This window comes from Candoia aspera, chromosome 3 (assembly GCF_035149785.1).
Source record: "Candoia aspera isolate rCanAsp1 chromosome 3, rCanAsp1.hap2, whole genome shotgun sequence".
NCBI lineage: Eukaryota > Metazoa > Chordata > Lepidosauria > Squamata > Boidae > Candoia > Candoia aspera.
The window spans coordinates 206,738,422-206,757,243 of NC_086155.1; the positions used below are offsets into that span (position 1 = coordinate 206,738,422).

Consider the following 18,822-nt stretch of genomic DNA (forward strand, 5'->3'; position numbering starts at 1 on the left):
ACAGAGGCTTCCAGTTTCCTTTGAAGCAAATATAAGTATGATTACAAAATTATCTCTTACTCTATGATTACCAAAAAACTCACTTTTTTCTATTATCCAATTTTTTTTCTAATCATCAAAACAACAAATAAGTGCATTTTTTTCCTGTCTCATGCAAAACAAGCCTATAAGGGGTTTCCTGTCAACCATCAAGCAGACTGCATTTTCCTTTGTAGGAAACTGAATATTTTTCCTAGTTAGCCTGACTAAAATGTTAGCTAAGTACAGGCAACAATGCAGCTTTATGGTGGTGAACGTGACAGAAATGCCATGCTCCAGGAGGATCCAGATTTTCTTTTCCCATTAGATTGCTATCTCGTTTTCCTCCAGAAGGTTACGCAGCATTCATAGCACTTCCTCCCCCAATCTTATCCTCACAACAATCCTGTGAGTCATGTTAAACTGAGAGGTGAGATAGTTTTTGTCGCAAAGTCTCCCCGTGAAGGTCCACAGCTAAGGTTGGATTCCTGTTCCTAGTCTAGTGCAGTTTCTCCACCTTGGCAGCTTTAAGAGGTGTGGGCTTCAACTCCCAGAATTCCTGGCTGGCTGGGGAATTCTGGGGGCTGAAGTCCACACGTCTTAAAGCTGCCATGGTGGAGAAACACTGGTCTATTGCTTTAACCACTACACCACCCTGCTTGTCCTATTGAAAGTAGAAGTTTGGTCATCTTCCTTCTCCTTCTGCTTGTCTGTTCCCTCTCTGCAGATATATCCGCTCTGAACGTTCAGTCATCCTGATCAATTTCTGCCTCTCCATTGTATCTTCCAACGCTCTCATCCTGATTGGTCAAACTCAGACTCGGAATAAGGTAATCCTAACCCTGCTGCCACCTGGACAGAGGAATTAAAACCTACAAGGCTGATTCTTTTGCTTTCCTTCGGCTAATTATTTTGTGGTCCAAAACTTGAACAAATAGGAAGACATATATCATCCTTGTCTTCATCTGAGGATGTGGGAAGCATCCTTAGGGCTTTGCCTTTCTCCCTGCTTTCATCTTTGCATGCATGCATGCATCCATACAAATGCATCATACAAGATGCTTTTTAGTACTTCCTTGGAATCTGCTGCCCTGAAACACAGTGCGAGAACAGGACTGGTTTGTGAGGTTGAATGATTTTGATCTCTCCAATTCTGAATGAGAGATTGACCCAAATGGAGCCACAGGGAGAATGTCCCATTTAATGAATAATCTGCTCTTCCATCGAGCCCTTTTTTCCCCTTCCTCTCCCAACCCTGGGGCCAACTGATGGCCTTGAATAAACTTCAATCCATGTACACTAAGTAGGGGGAAATGATGGAATTGACAGAGACTATGGATTCAAGTGGTCTTTTCAAGCGTTTTAGATAAATTTGTGAAGGAGAAGATAGGTCCGTTGACCACTACTTGCATAATTGCTAAATGGAAGGTCCATGTTAGAATCAGTCCACCTCTAAATCCTAGTTTCTGGAGACAAATAAGAGATAAAAGCCCCCATCCCTTGCTTGAGAACTTCCCATAGATATCTTCCCAACCACATTCAAATGAGAATACTGGATTACATGAATGGGATTTGATCATACAAGGTTATCTCTTCAGACTTTACAAGCAGGAAGTCAAATGATATTTGCAGTCCTGGAGTTTTATGGTGGATCTTGACCACTGAGTACCAGAATGTTAGTGCTGGGAATGACCCTGGAGGTCATCAGCCCTTTGCTTGTGTGAAAAACTCTGCAGCACACCAGGCAAATGGCTTTCTGGTTTTTGCTTAAATAAATCAGTTGAATGAGAATCTACCACCACGTGAGGTACTCCACAGCCACAGAGCATTCACTGTTAGAAAGCTTCTCTTCACAGTTTTGCTGAAATCTTCTTGAATTTCCCATCCGCTGGTTCTCCCATTTCCTGCAGCAAGTGTGCTTCCTGTAATGCACAAGAGTCTCTTAGCTATATAAGCACAGCCACCAGGTCCCAAACTCCTTATCTCCCAGATATACAGAAATGCTGGTCTTCCTAAGGTTTAGTTTCCAGAGGCCTGATCCTACCCAGCCGTCCAGGTTATTGGTGTCTTTCTTCAAACATGGAGCTCAGAATTGGATCAGTATTCTATCCACAATCTCATTTGGATACTACGCTTCCTTTTACAAAATACAAGTTTGCATTTCACTTTTAGCAACTAAATCTCATTGCTTGGTTCATTACTAAGAGGGCTGCTTAGCATGCCCATGTCTGCCACCAAACCAGATTATTCCTGTTCTATTCTATTTGAAAAATAGGTCTACCCATCGCAGTATCACCTCCACCAAAATAGATAATTCCTGCAGGGATCTTCTGATTAAGACAACATCTATGGCATGTCTTTTAATCAGCATCTGGTAGTTAAAGATATACAGTACTAAATTTCCCATTGTTGTTTCTCCTGTTTTAAATTTCTGAGTCCTTAGACCATTCCATTCCACTTCTGCATCGGAGGCAAATCTATATAAACTGTAGTGCATTTCTTTAAAATGCTCCAATTTTAAAAATGTTTTCCTGACATAAACTTTTTTTTACTAATACACATTTACTTTTTTTTAACTAATACTTTTTTGATTAATACTCATAATTTCCATAATGCATACGTTTTGGATGTTTTTTAAAGAATCGGAATCTATAGGATGCATGCTCCCAAACTGCCCTCTGTGCCCTGTGATGTTTGGGCAGATATGGTTACAGTTCTCCAGGGGACAGAACCTGGACAGTCCCATGGAGGACTGTAACAAAGTTCAACAGTACTTGGAAAAGGATGTAATAAAGCTGGAAAAAGTGCATAAGAGGGAACCAAATATCAGCTTCAGGGTAATATCAGTAGGAGAGTGTTATGGCTTCATTCATTCATTCATTCATTCGTTCATTTGCTTGTTCATTCATTTAATTTATAGGCCACCCAACTCCCAAATGATTTTGGGTAGTGTGTGGGTATATGTGTGTGTACACATACACATAGTCCTCACTTAACAACCATAATTGAGACCGGAATTGTGGTTGCTAGTGAAGCGGTCATTATGTGAATCCAACTTGATTTTACAACGTTTTTTGTGACAGTCATTAAGTGAATGACTGCAAGCATTAAGCAAACTGTCTGGTCATTAAGCAAATCACATGGTTCCCCATTGATTTTGCTTGTCAGAAGCTGGCCCAGAAGGCCGAAAATGGCGATCATGTGACCACGCGACACTGCAATGGTCATAAATGTGAACCTGTTGCCAAGCACCCAGATCATGATCATGTGACTGCATGGGAAGCTGCAGTGGTTGTAAGTGTGAGGACCGGTCGTATGTCAGTTCTTTTCAGCACCGTCCCAAGTCCAAACCATCACTAAACGAATGGTTGTTAAGTGAGGACTACCTGTACACATACACGCATACATATAAAGGATGCAACTGACCGGAAGAGCAAAGTATTCAAAGCAGAACCAAAACAAAGCAAAACAAAATAACACAAAGCAAGGAAGAAGAACAAAAGGGACTCCACAATCAGCCTGTCTCCAAGGCCTGGGAGAACAACCATATCTTCAGTAGTTTCCTGAACCATATAAGGGTGGGAGCCACACATATCTCTGGGGGGAGACTATTCCAGAGGGCAGGAATTCAACAGAGTAGGGATACTTCCTGCGTCCCATGAGATGATGTTCTTTAACAGATGTGACCCAGAGTACACCCGCTCTGCTGGATCATACTGGATGGGTAGAGGTGACTGGAGATACATGGTCCCTCAGGGGGTGATGGGCTTTAAAAGTGATAACCGCTCAGAGTCCCTCTTTGGGGGGAGATGGGTGGTAGCACAAATTTGAGTAATAAATAAATAAATAAATAGCCAGACCCTTGAGTTGCACCCAGAAACCAGCTAGTAACCACTGCCACCATATTCTGGCTCAGCTGTAGCTTTCCAGGTGGACTTCAAGAGCAGCCCCAAATAGCCCCCTCACCAAGAGAAGCTGACACCACAGCATGGACCCAAGCACAGGTCACCTCCTGGCCTTGCAAAGGGAGGGAAGGATATACTTGTGAGCACCCTAGAGGCATCTGGCTGACCCCTGTAATGCTGGACTAGGATGGGTCTGCCAAGTTCGGAGTCATTGTGCCATTTCTGACTCATATTCCTCCTCTAATGATCAGCCATGAAGCAACCAAGTTAGGGAGGGCTTGGGGAATTGTGGAGAAGAATTCAAAAGGCTTTTTAATGCCTTACCTCTATTTATTTCCTTCCAAATTATCTTGGGGATGAGGAAGGAAAGGAAGGAAAGTCACAAAACGTCTTTCCTAACTTGTCTTATTTTTGCATCTCGGTGAGATTCCTATTCATTACTAAACATTTATGTATGATGCTAGGTCTTTTTTTTTTTTAATCTGATTTCTATTTGTCCATGTCTGGACATCTACTGCACTTTTCCCCCACTCCACTCACACAGAGATGCCTTCCTTTCTCCTGTGCGCAGGTGCTGAATGACGTCCATCCTTGCATTTTCAAGTCCCTTTGAAGATGAAAGAACCATATAAAAAGAGACACATTTTTGTTGTCAGTCACAAGAAACCAGGGGAAAAGCTTTCCCCATGCCCACTCTCAGCTGCTAAATCATGCTTGGTCAAGCATTGTTGCCTGCTTCAAGGGACAGGAAAAAAGGCTTCACTTCTAAAGGCAGAAGAAAAAACAGTGAGATGGGTTAGGAAATCTCATGAAATATAATTTAAGGGAGCTCTTTTGTCCCAGCTGTTTATTCTTGATACTTATGAAATTTAAACAGGTTAAAAAAATGACAAAATCTGGATTCTCCATGGTTCCATAGCTCATTTATTGTTGGCATTGCTTTTCATTTAGCTTGATGGGTGTGGATTTCCTTATATTGTGCCTCCCAGAATTGTAAAATCTCATACATACACTGGAGCAGAAAGTAGAAGGCACGTCTTCCCCTTCTGCATACGGATGGGAGACCACCAGAGAGTCCCAAAGTTATTGGCTAGACAAGGAAGTTGAGAAAAAATCCTAGAAGAAGGACGAACCACTTCGGTATTCTTGCCATGAAAAAAATCTGAGTATGTCTAAGAAGTCATCAGGAGTCAACTTAGCTCTAACTTTATTCATATTCTGCATTGCTAATATCCTATGTAACCAGTTTCTTGTGTAATCTGGCATATACAGGGACATAGAGGAAAAGGGGGAAGCAAGCAGGAGGTTTCTAATCTTCTGGGTTCTATCTATAATGCTAATGCTATGGTACACAGGTTCATGTTGTGCTCCATTACTGTAAAGCTCTTAGAGCTTTCGTTGGGAAAGTTGACCATTTCTGGGACTAAACACGCTGTCATCTGGGAATCACCAAAAGCCACATGATTGTGGTGGTCATTACAAACAAGCAAACCATTGTCTCAAACACAGTGCTCCTAGGAAATATAGGTATTTGCTGCCCAGAGAATCTCCACAAAAAAATACAGAGTTCTTGATGCCTAAAGACATTTATATCTTCTGCATCATCTGTACCTGATGGGTCCAAGACTCAGAATTACAGAATTGTTCCCTGAATTCTTCTGTATAACTAGGAGCTTCACATTTTGGCCTCCCAGTCTTAACTTACAGAAGTTTATCTTTGTCCTGAAAAACTGTGATCTGAGGTTGAACCCATGTCTGTGCTGTCTACTTCTTCTGGTCCTTCTCTTTGTCTCTGGCTTCTCTTTCTGCTGACCTCCATCCTTTTTTCTCTCCTACTCCAGGTGATTTGTACTTTGGTGGCAGCCTTCCTCCACTTTTTCTTCCTCTCCTCCTTCTGCTGGGTGCTGACAGAAGCTTGGCAATCATACATGGCTGTGACTGGCAGGCTACGAAACCGGATCATCCGTAAACGTTTCCTGTGTCTCGGATGGGGTGAGGATCCCTTGCTCCAACTGGTGTGAAAGTTGCTATTTATGCTAGTGATATAGCCTATATACCAAACATGGATGGAAATGTTTTAGGGATGGCTTTGGACCTTGCAGAATTGAGTCGCTGCAGTCAAAAATCTCAAGAAGCAGCAATTTTATGTTGCAGTTTTCAAGGGGTTAATTCCACATTTGCCGTATCATGGCAATGGTTCTTTAGATTCCTGAGCAGAAATCTTTCCTACTATCTTGCACCCAACACCTGCGTGGGGCTTTTGCACACGAACTACTGTCCTGATCTTTCTCTTGAGAATCCTAGGAAGCCAGAGATAGTGAAAATAAACAGCCCAGGATAGGTGAGTCAATAATCTCACTAAGAAGAAAGTGTAGGGATTTGGGAAATATTGGATACTGGTATGTTTAGCCTTGAGCAGAAATAGCTAATTAGGATACAATAGCAACTGTTAAGTACATGAATGGATGTCACAGTTAGGCTCCCTTTAAAGAAGGAGAAACATGGCTAGAAACTCAATTCCAAGAACAGTAACAGAATAGAGAATCGGCACTTACTGAGCAGACCACAATGGCACAGCAGAATTTCTATCTAGACAGATTTCAAGCCCTGCAAAATGAGACTTGAATTTCCTCTTATCTCTGGCCCCCAAAGCTAGATGCTTTTGAACTGTGGTGTTGGAGGAAAATCCTGAGAGTGCCTTGGACTGCAAGAAGATCAAACCAGTCCATACTCCAGGAAACAAAGCCAGACTGCTCACTTGAGGGAATGATATTCAAGGCAAAACTGAAATACTTTGGCCACATAATGAGAAGACAGGACACCCTGGAGGAGATGCTGATGCCGGGGAGAGTGGAGGGCAAAAGGAAGAGGGGCCGACCGAGGGCAAGGTGGATGGATGATATTCTAGAGATGATGGACTCGTCCTTGGGGGAGCTGGGGGTATTGATGACTGACAGGAAGCTCTGGCGTGGGCTGGTCCATGGAGTCACGAAGAGTCGGAAGCGACTGAACGAAGAAACAACAACAACTAGCCCCCATATTGTTTATGGATGACCAATGCATGTTTTCATTATCTGCTTTCCTATTCTTTCATTCAGATAAGTCTGACATGGAGAAGTGTGGATTTGGATAACTTAGGGGAGGTGGTCAGTGTGGGAAGGATGATGTGGGAGAATGATGATCTTGAAGGAGATCCTGTTAATGGTAGCTTGAAGCCAGATGCCATCTTTTTAGACATGATGGGGAGAGTTGAGGTAGAATGTTGAGGTGGAATGTGTCGGGAAGGAAGAGAGATGGCCGGAAAAAGTAGGGCAAAGGAAACAGGCAATTTGGTCCTCTTCTGGACCCTCTATTTCATTCCTGGATCAGAAGGCTGGTGACTATCATCTCATGTTGGTGCTGGTAAATTCCAGGTCCATCTGCAATGAAACAGTGGTCATCCACAACCTTAGGGTGACTGACTTGGTAGACCTGTTATGTATTACTAAGACCTGGCTGGGCACGAGTGGTGATAGAACCTTCTCAGAAATCAGCCCTCCCAGGTTTCACATCCTGAACCATCCTTGGCATCAGAAAGGAGAGTGTAGTGGTGATGAACTTCAGATATAACTTTTATGTAACCAGGGACTGCTCTGAAGCTGATGGATTATGAATACCTATTTGTTAGATTGAGCTGTAGGGTTAGGATGAGTACCATCTGCCCCACAGTCCAACAGGGCTGAGATGCTGGGCCTTGCCATGGGGCCAAGTCACAGGAAAGCCTTCTTGTAAATGAGGTAATCTTAAAAAATGTGTGGGACATTTATGGTTTGGCACACTTGGAGGAACCCAGCAATATTTTTAACATGTTGCAAGTACCAGCCCATCTGTTTGGAGACAACATGTTACATGCATGTTATCCAGAATACTGGAGATAGTTCACCATCTAAAGACTAGTTTTCCTTTTCTTTGTCCCCACTCTCTTTGGTTTCTGGAAGTCTCTGAAGACTTGGTATGTTCCCAGGCCCGGGGTTAGGGCAGCTATGAAGCCCCTGTTGAGTTTTTGCATGTTGGAGAGTGTTGCTTGGGTCCATATGACTTAGTTGTGCTCTTAATATAGGTATTGGACTCATTCTACGTTGCCCAGGGTCTTCTTGGAGTTGGATGGCCTTAACAAATCCAACAAACAAACAAAAGGAGGTTTTGTTATAGAAAAATAATGCTCACTTAAATATCATTTATGATACCTACTTATTTGTAAGCCTTATCACCATACCTATAACTATTTTCTTGTGTGTCTGTGTGTCTGCTTTGCTATAGTTACTCTGGCTTTTCATAAACTCCCTTTCTCCCTTCCCCTTTACAAGTAGGATTGACCTGTTATTCCTGACTAGAATTAGTCCTGCCCTTGAATATTCTCTGAAGTTGTGGACTGTGGAGGAAATTCCTTAGCTGGTGTTATAGCCCTCTCTTTTTGGCTGGCTTTGTTGCTGACTGAGTTTTAATATTTTCAGCAGGTATGGATTGCTGCCATTCTGAACTGCTGCTGGGGCTTGAGTGTCTCATATTCTTTCAAGGCTTTGGCTGGATGGGGAAAGATTTGTTACCAGTTGCCAGTTGTTGGGGTTTCTGAAGGAGTTGGTGTAGCTACTGGGCTCCATTGCTCTTCTCTACTTTGGCTAGTTGGGTATCTGAATTCTGGACCTGTTTTTCCTGTGCATCCACTGCATGTGTACCAAGCTGACCATGTCCTGCCTTTTTCTCAACTTTCATCTGCAACCGTCTCTTCTTCTGCATCCCACATGCATGCAGTCTCCCCTCTTGATATCTACATCTACATCTACATCTCCACCCTGACGTGCCAAAAAGTTTGTCTCGGGAGTGTAGACTGAAATGTCTTAGGAAGTTCATGGTTTCCTACTGATGATTCCAAAATCCCTCATACAAAACTTCTTCTACAGCTAAATTTAAAAGTTGGTTGCAATTCTGTGTCTACTTTCCTGGAAGCAAGCTCTTTTTGACTTCAATGGATTGTACAATGTGTACATACCTTTAGGAGCTAAATGGAAATTTAGATATTCCAAAGTCAAACCCAGTCACTTAAAACAAGCTCAGATACTAGTGCCAATATGAGAAAAAAAATGTCCATGTTTCCAATGCTGGATTCTTGGACTTCTAGCACATATCCTCCCTCATGGCTCAAACTTTCATAAACAGTATTATTCCCCAAATATCAGTATCCAATTATGTTTACTCCATAAAAAATTAGTCTGGTTCCATTTCAACAAAAGGGTGATTGATCCAATTGGCCAAAATTCTCTAAGTTATTCACGGGTTAACCCTTCCAAGTGGCTACTGAATGCCACAAAGTATATCTGGATATGAGTATTTAAAAACTTAAAATAGTCCAAATCTTGTGAGTGTTCAGGATTTTGGGGTAAGATCTCTGGAGATCTTAGACAAACTTCTCAAGATTCTGTGAGGTTTCTTCAGTCTCCTGTGGGATCTTATGAGATTTGGAAGTTCTGTCATAAAATCTCAGGGATGAATTATGATTTTCATATGAGATTTGATGAACTTGTGAGATTTCAAATGATTTTTATAAACTTGAGCAGAGCCGGGATTTGGCACCTGAAAGGGAACGTAGAGCTAATTCCCTTTTTGGGAGAGATGGGCAGTGATAGACATTTGAAGAATGCATAAATAAATAAACAATTCTCTCCTGGATGTATGAAATGATGGCACAAATTGTGCTGTTGTTGATTATTATGGTTTTAAGAGAAACTTTTTTAAAAGTGGGAAATCCATTTCCAGCTGCACTGTGAAGTGGTACAAACACAACTGATTTCCACACCCCACTTGGTCTAACACACAACACAGCCAAATCAAGGTTTTCTCTCTAGAGGCACTCATTGTTTACTGTTGCCTGGTTTTATTGAATGAAAGGATTTTAATTTATTTGCTCTTAGTCTTACCTCATGTAATCCTAGTTTAATTGTCATTTAATATCCCTGAAAGCTTGGCAAGGAAAGCAGCCATCGGATTCATCAGGGTAGTTAATATGCCTCTAGCATCTAAAAGGATGTTTTTATTTTAAGTCTCATTGAATGACATGCTGATCAAGAACTGGGCTGTGGGTGGGGAGAAATTAAAGAGAGCAGACAAGAAAAGTAGCAATTTTATAACTGAAATATAATTCTTAGAACCTAGTCCTAAATAAGACTGGGCTAATCTACTGGTTTTCATTCTGCTACTTTTTTTTTTTCATTTTGGCATCATGAGGGAGATAGCAGCACCCAGCAAACTCTGGCTGATGCTGAAGCTGAGCAAGGTGAAACCTGGCAAGTCCTTAGATGGGAGACCTCTGCGGAATCCCAGAGCCTTGGATCTGATTGGGAAGTTTTTGAAAAAAAGTCCTGGAAGAAAATGATGGCAAACTGCATCTATGCTGCAACTGAGCAAACTTTCAATAGAAGAGAATCTCTGTAGCTCAGGGTTGAACTGTGGAGTCCTTGGTGCTCTCTGAGCTTGGCTGTTGGCTTGCAGACTGGGTATTTCGAACTTAAGTGTATTTGGCTAGGTTGGGTGTGTTGTGTAAAACTGCTGCCATGGATTCTTTTGCTAGTTCTGGATCTCCTTAATCTTCCAACACATGGACAGGCTCAACCATAGTTTCAGCTGGGAAACTATGAGCGTCTTGGACCAAGCCAAATCCAGAAATGCCAGGGAATTCCTGGAAGCTTGGCATTCAGACAAATCAGCCATCAACAGACACATAGAGATACCCCAGTCAAGGAACTACCAAGCAGACAATCATTCAAGCAGACGAACAATCGAGCGGAAAACAATACCCCAATCAAGGAACCACCCAGGAGACAACCACACCACATAAACACTGGCAGGGCGAGCTACTGTATAGAAACGGGGAGCAAACCCCACACTCCCTCACACTGATGCTGTGACCTAGTTGGGTCATGAAATGTCTGCAAGCAAACTGCCAAGCTCAGAGAGCACCAAGGACTCCACAACTATGAAAACTCTATGGACATGTCCCACAGCATCCTCAGGGTGATCAAAAAAAGTCAAAATGCTGGTCATAAACACCCAAAGTCTCAGGCCCTTTTTTTCATTCCCTTCCCTCTGGGGATGCCTTAAATCACCCCAAAGCTCACTTCTCTAGGAATTAACTAATTATTTGCCACCAGAGCCCTAGTGAGAAGCAGGGCCCTTTCCCACTTTGACACAAATCTATCCTCAAGATACATCATAATTTTAATTTCCTGGAATTTCCAGACAGTGTGAATCAGTGCTGTGTTGGCTGAGAATCCCACAAATCATAATCGTGACAGGGAGAAAAGGAGAGAAATAGATTTAGAAGGAAAGATGGAGGGAGAGATTCTTGTTCTCAAGGAAAACCATTCTCTGCTTTAACAAATCTTGGTGCAGTGTTTTTTTATTGTGTCTCATTGTGTTCTAACTGATTCTCTTTAGGTCTCCCTGCCCTGGTGGTTGCTATCTCTGTGGGATTCACTAAAGCCAAGGGTTATGGCACCGGGAACTAGTGAGTAAGCAATTCCTCCTTTCCTTTTTCTTTCCAGCATCAGCATTAATTCAGATTTGATGCCAGATAGTTTTGCCTGTAGGTGTCATTGAGGAATAATCACTGAATTTGCAAAGCTTCCTGAATACCATTCTTTCCTCGAACTGATAACGCCCAACTCAGAAATGAGGTGTGCATTGCTACAGCAAATCATTGGTTTTAGATGAATATCTCAGCCAAGGAAAAGTTTGCTTCACTTCCCTGCCTTAAAAGTCCTAAATGATAGTCCCATGAGACTGCTCTTGAGTGCTCTCCAAGACAGGTATGGATTGGCAACCTTGCAGAGTTTCTCCTTTCCCTAAGGTTGACAGATTAACCTTAAAAACCAAAACCAAACACACGCAAAAAAAGGTGTGGGAGGAACTGGACAGAAACACCATGGAAAAAGTGGAATTTTGTTGGAGTGATGGACTTTCTCTGCACCAGCATCGGAGGGGATTGATGTTATTTATCTCAATTCTTCTGCATGTTAGATCAGTTGACAATCTGATATGTATTTGGCTCCCAAATGAACTCCTGACTTTCAAAGGAAAAAAAAATCGATTCACTCAGAAATAAACCAAACTAACTGTTAATGTTTAGAGACAATGGCTTTCAAATTCAAGCCACAGGTTTTTTGCCTGTGTGACCTAGTGTGTTTCCAGTTTCTTTCTGAAGAAAAGCAGCAGAATGTTGGTAGAACAAAATTTGAATCTGTTTGCGTAGCTTGAAAATATGCAAATATATGCTGAATACACAAGCTATATGGAGCTCCTCAATTGAAACCCTTATATCCACAAATCAACTGCATTCTTGCTTTAGGTATGCCGTGGAAAATTAGAAAGAAACATGAGTGTTCACAGGGAGGACAGGATAGTCAATTATGGCAGTCACAACTGTGGGACTGTGTTCTGCCAAGTGTCCAGACAGTGATCAGCTGTTCAGGCAGTTGGTTCTCTTTAGATCCAGAGATAATAAGCACGCCAGTAGCTAAAGAAACTTTAAGCTTTATTATAAACTTAAGCAAACAAAGTTAAACAGAAACACAGTTTAAGTCAGAAACACAAGTTAGGCAGATTATACAAAAGCATAAAAATCATAGCATAAAGAAAAAAATGGTATTCCCAGTAGTAACATGTGGCTGCGAGAGCTGGACCATAAGGAAGGCTGAGAGAAGGAAGATCGATGCTTTGGAACTGTGGTGTTGGAGGATAATCCTGAGAGTGCCTTGGACTGCAAGAAGATCAAACCAGTCCATCCTCCAGGAAATAAAGCCGGACTGCTCGCTTGAGGGAGTGATATTAAAGGCAAAACTGAAATACTTTGGCCACATCATGAGAAGACAGGACAGCCTGGAGAAGATGCTGATGCTAGGGAGAGTGGAGGGCAAAAGGAAGAGGGGCCGACCAAGGGCAAGGTGGATGGATGATGTTCTAGAGGTGACGGACTCGTCCCTGGGGGAGCTGGGGGTGTTGACGACCGACAGGAAGCTCTGGCGTGGGCTGGTCCATGAAGCCACGAAGAGTAGGAAGTGACTGAATGAATAAACAACAACAAAGAAAGAAATCATAGCATACCTAAGCAAGGGGACATCCTACCTCCCAAAGGCTGCCAGGAGCCCTTCAATAAGGACAGCGGAGATACCCCCGGGGGGCAGCTCAATTCCCACAGCACCCAGCGCTCAGGCCTGTGCACAGACTCCCAAACTCCAAAACAATTCCAGGAGCTTTTATCAAAGTCTGGCCCTCAAACCTCGTGACCATGTTTCCATGGTTGCAGGCTAGGAGACCTGACCTCGACTAGGAAGCTTCCCAAGGCCCAGAAACACCCGTCCAAGAGCCTGGGAAGTCTTACAGGTCTTAACAAAACAATCGGGGGGCTTTCTCTTATCTCTCTCCCCACTCCAAACAAAGATATGTTCTGGAGGGCTGTTGGAAAAGTAGAGTTACAAGCTTTCAGTCTTGCGGTTTTATCCCTCCTCCATGCCAAACAGAAATAAAAGCAAGCCAATTAAACCTCAGCATAACTCAAAATAAACTCTAATCCTGTTTGTGTGAGGGAGAAAATCAACATATGTCATTAACTCCTTGAGATAACAAAGGTCTTCTGCATTGCCACTACAGACTGATGCCTATATAAGGGGTGGGGTTTCAACTATGTGGCTATGGACAACATTTTGAGTTTTTTGACATCCTCCACTCCTTGTGGATATCCCTGGGAAGTAACCAGGTTTGATAGCTTGGCATTAATTACCAGCCAAGACTGAAATTAAGAGAAAAATGCCTTTCCATTTCTTTATCCTCCTAATGCAGGCCAGTGAAACGCACACATCCACATTTGAGCACAGCTTTGTTGTTTTAGCCTCAGCTGCTGACTAGTAGAATACATTGTCACCTTGTTCTTTTTAGTATGTCTGGAGCAACTTTCCAACAGTCAGTTTGTATGCTCCTTCCAATCCAGTGAAAATTGAAATGAGACCAAACATAGCTTTCTCAAACCTGGTATCTTCCAGATGGGTTGGGAGCACAATTCCCAGGATGACCAGTTGGCATGGCCAATTTAAAAAAAAAAAAATCAGACAGAAATACACATTTATTTATTCATTTATTTATTTATTTGATTTCTATAGCCGCCATCTCAGCGAGTGACTCTGGGCGGCTTACAACAATAAAACTATAAAACAATTACAATTAAAACAGTTAAAACATAAAATAAATACAAAATAAATATACATGGCTGCCAAATGAGCAGTGCATGGATGTTAATACAGCCAAGAGATGGGACCATCCACACGCTCGAGGCCCCAGGCCCGGGCACAAAGACAGGTCTTCATGGCCTTACAAAAGGCCAACAGGTTCGAGGACATCCTAATTTCTGGAGGGAGGATGTTCCAGAGGGCAGGCAGGCAGAATCACTTATCAGTCATGCCAGACAGTACTTAGACTAACTTTGCCTTGCTTTACGATTTTCACTGATACCGTTTCTTGTTCTTTCGCCAGCCTTCTCCACGTTCCATCTTGGGAACTGCTCATGAGTTCCATAATTTCTCTTTGCCTATTCTAACTTCTCCTTTCTTCTTCCTTGCCTAGCTGTTGGCTCTCTTTGGAAGGAGGTCTACTGTATGCCTTCGTGGGACCGGCAGCTGCTGTGGTTTTGGTATATGACCCCCCTTCTGAATATTTTCCTTGTCCTATCTGTGCCTTCCTCATGCCTGCAGAAGTATACAGAGCCCATGCTATAAGAGCTTTGCCTTACCCTCACAATGAAATAAGCCCCATGGAATGCAGAAGTACTTAAGCTAAGGTCATTTGTTAAAATTCTGGATTAATTAAGAATAGGAATGCCATACTCATGGGTAAACTTGAAGAAAGGCTTCCACTTTTTTTTTTTTAAAGTGGGATGGGTTAAGACCACCTGAATTCACGCGGCAGCAGTGAAACCTTTTTTGATCTCAGCAGTCCTATGACGTGAGGGACAGATTTTTACTTACGGGTATCTATGGACAAATTTACGACAGCATGACTGATGGCATTAAATGCCTTTGGAATGATCAAGAGATTGGACATTATGCCCGTCCCTCCTCACCCAGGAAACAAGTTGTGCCATACAATATTTCTAGCTTGATGCCAAGTACTAGGAATGGGGGCATATTTAAAAAAAAAAAATAAAGATGGTTGGAAGGAGCCTTTGACATCACCGAGTCCAATGTCGATTTTCAGGAATCCAAATTTAAGCATCCATGACTAAAAAGACCCAGACTGGTTAGTCTTCGGATGGGAGGCAGTCAGAGAATTCCAAGGCTGAAGGCTAGACTGGGAAATCAAAACATTGACATCAAACATCAAAACAATCCAAACATCAGAACAGAAAAAGGCAATAAATAGAAAAACATTTCTGCAATGGTTCCATGAAAACCAGATGGACACGTTCCTAAAGGTACCAGGAGTCCAGATGTGCCCTGGGTGGACAAAACTCATTTCCTGAGACCCTGATCTCCCCTACTGGGAGGATGGCAGATGGGGAAATCTGAAGGGAGCTTCCCCTAGGAATATGCGCCAGGCATCTCATCATTTTACAGGCAATTAGCAGTAAAACAGGATTCTGGTCTGGTAATTTTTTTTTTAAACAGATTTTTTAAAAATGCATTTGTCCCTTGCAGCTTTCCCTAGGGCAGTGTTTCTCAAGCTTGGCAACTTTAAGAGGTGTGGACTTCAACTCCTTGCTGGCTGGGGAATGCTGGGAGTTGAAACCCACACCTCTTAAAGTTGCCAGGCTTGAGAAACACTGCCCTAGGGTATGAGATGTTTCAATACAAATCTCATCAATGTATCTTTTGCATACGTTCCCCTTACATATCTTTGGGGTATGGATGTAATTTCCTAAATTCATGCTTTTTAAATTAACTTTTCTGGAGGCAAGCTTTTTAAAAAAATTGCTATGCCATCATTATATTCTAAGTACTGCAGTAGGCATTGGATTATTGCAACGTTCAACAATTATTTTTTCGCCTGCAAACATACATTGCTGTGCAGATTATGACCAACTATAGCTAGCAGACCTCTGCACATTCTTCATATAACTGGTTACTAAATTAATCTGTTTCCTGGGTTTTTGCATGATCACTGGACCCTAAAACATTCAGATGGGCTGGGACTGCACAATAAACTAAGATCAAAATTAAACCAACTTTGCATCTTGGGTGCATGCATCTGCTAGGACATCAGCTGGCCTGGTTCAGCATCTGAGCCATTCGGTGCGGCAGTCACTGCTGTGATCACCTCCGTTTCGATATGAGGTGGTTTTGCTTGCTTGTTTACATCCTTATCTTCTATCTGCATCCATCTGAATGCAAGGGGAACTTCTGTACAATCTATCATTGGAAACTGTTTTAAAGCACTTGAATGAAAGCTTAGTGCACCTGCAGATTTTGCCGCGCACCCCAGCTACGTTGGAAGTCTGCCACAGCATTATCCAGGTGCCTCATTCGGAAATAAAACCAGGACAAAGCTTAATTTATTCTTTTAAAGAATAAATTAAAGATAGATTTGAAGATAGAAGAAGATAGTGATTGCTCACGTTAATTAAATAGAGCCTCCAGGGCCAGTAGCAATACACCTTTAACTGCTAAAGCGGGAGAAACCTCTGTTGAGAAAATTAGGCGGGGGGTATAAGCAGAATGTATATTATTTGAGAATGATTTCCCTGGAATGCAAGAGAGGAAATGTGCTCTAGTTTTATTTTCCTTGGCAGACTTTGTTCGTTGGTCTGACTCCTCTCCTATGTGTGCCTACAAGCAGGCCGAGCTGGAAGGGCTCCAGCCATCATACAGCTAGCAAAATAAAGGCGATCAGGCTACCTGATGGCTTTTCTGAGCAGCATGCCTTGAGTGGCTGTTTCCAGGGCGAGAGTGAAGTTAGCCAGGGGCAGGGAACCTGCTCTTTAACCAAAGAGACACGCCACTCCTGCACATGCCACCTATTAGTATTCTTTGGAATACTCCTGAAAAAAAAAATGGCTGGGCTCCAGCATTTGCTTCCTCTGATGCCAGACATTCCTCATACAAAAAGACGCTGAGATTCAAAAAGTGTTCAGGTCATCATCTGACCTTAGGAGCAGCTGGGTGCTCGGGTGTCTTCTCCAGCAGTGCTAAGCTAGCAGACGGGGACCTTCTCAGGGAAGACGTGCAGGATTCTGTGGGTGCTTCAGGCCTGATGAGGCTTCCAAGCAAAACGCTCTGTTGTTTCTCTTCCAACAGGTGAACATGGTTATTGGCATTCTGGTCTTTAACAAACTTGTATCCAAAGATGGAATAACAGATAAGAAACTGAAGGAACGGGCAGGGTAGGCGTTCTATCAATCCTTCCTCTAAGAAAACAAGCAAAAATGTAGACGTTTTGCAAAGTCACTTTCGATAACCAGGCAGGAATGGTAGCACAAGAGAGAAATGGTTGGTTGGAAAAAGAAAGCTTAAACCAACCACTGGAATTCCTTAAACCGACCACTGTGGCATGGAAGTGTCACAGACTGTCACCACCAGCATGATTTGCTAAAGCGGCATAAATGCAGCAGGGTTCTTTAGGACATGCGGCAGAAAGCTGGAGCCACCCAAATTGTATTGAGCATATTGTAACTATATATGTTGAAATTGAATCAAGTTCTTAATTAAAAAAAAAAAGAATATACCAGACAGGGACAATGATGTGTTAACTAGTTCTGGGGTGAAGTTTCAGAAGAACAAAATTAACCTACTTTGGAGACTAATCCCCAAAGAGCAGTCAATGCAACTTTGAAGTCTTCCAGCATAAATGTTACTCTCCTTCTCGAAGTTGCCCAAGAAACATCACCGTTTGCCAGAATATCATTCCTCGTTTCATGGAGGATGCCATTTAGGATGAAAGTAGAAGAACGGTCATCTTGACTGACTCGGGTGGAACTAAAGGCTGCAGGGGGCTGTGCTGCCGAGCCTCAAGCCATCACCTCAATCTGGTCTGGTGTCACTGCGTTCTGATCTGAGGCAGTGCCCGGATTCAGAATATATTCCTTTATTTACTTCTCATTTATATGGCTGCCCAGCTCTCCAAAGAAACCCTGAACAAAGCAAAAACATGACAGAAACAAAATGTTCCATTAAAACCAAACAAAAACAAAACAAGTTGAGTTCTAATACAGTCTTCGTAGTTGCCGATCACATATACCCATGGCAGGGCTCCCATCTCTAACATCCCAGCACCGGTGCCTGGGGGAAGAGCCAGGTCTTCATGACCTTCAGGAAGACTCTAATAGAGCTGGGGCCAGCGCGTCGCTGGTATTGCCTGGTTATACTGCTGTGCTCCCAAAAGTGTACGCGCTGCTGCATTCTAGACCAGCACAGCTTCTAAATGCTCGTCAAGGGCAGTCCCATGTAGAGCACATTGCAGCAGTCTAATTGAGAGTTTTAAGGCACGAGTGACTGGGAGCGGTTCCTCCTGATCTAGGACTCGCATCAAGTAGTGTGTAAAAGCTGGCAGGGCCATGGCTGCCTTATGCTCCTCAAGCAAGAGCTGTGAGTCCAGGAGAATGCCCAGGTTGTGCACCAACTCTGTCCAGGGGAGTGTAACCACCTTCAGAGTTAAGGATGGAAATTTTTTAGATCTGATCACTTTGGCCCTGTGTCTTAAAGCAACATGGGTTTACTTGATTACTGGTGGTTTACTCTGCTGGAGAAAGGCCTCTGCTCTGCTTTACTCCTGGTGCTGCTTCCCAAGGCCTTCTGGGTGACCTCGACTAGGGCTGTCTGTAGGATCTGGTGGTTGCATCAAACGAATGAAAGCAGTGCTGCACTGTCGCAATACAAGCTCCACC

The 18,822-nt window shown here is 42.8% G+C and overlaps 1 protein-coding gene across 1 annotated transcript in view; it reads left to right on the forward strand.

Moving 5' to 3' along the window:
* Positions 1–18,822, forward strand: part of ADGRB1 (adhesion G protein-coupled receptor B1) — a 236,052-nt gene that overhangs the window by 182,189 nt on the left and 35,041 nt on the right. The window contains exons 19-23 of the mRNA XM_063299720.1: positions 746–848; positions 5,765–5,915; positions 11,394–11,463; positions 14,571–14,637; positions 17,237–17,322. Coding sequence (XP_063155790.1) covers positions 746–848; positions 5,765–5,915; positions 11,394–11,463; positions 14,571–14,637; positions 17,237–17,322 — 477 coding nt within the window. The remainder of the gene's footprint in view (positions 1–745; positions 849–5,764; positions 5,916–11,393; positions 11,464–14,570; positions 14,638–17,236; positions 17,323–18,822) is intronic.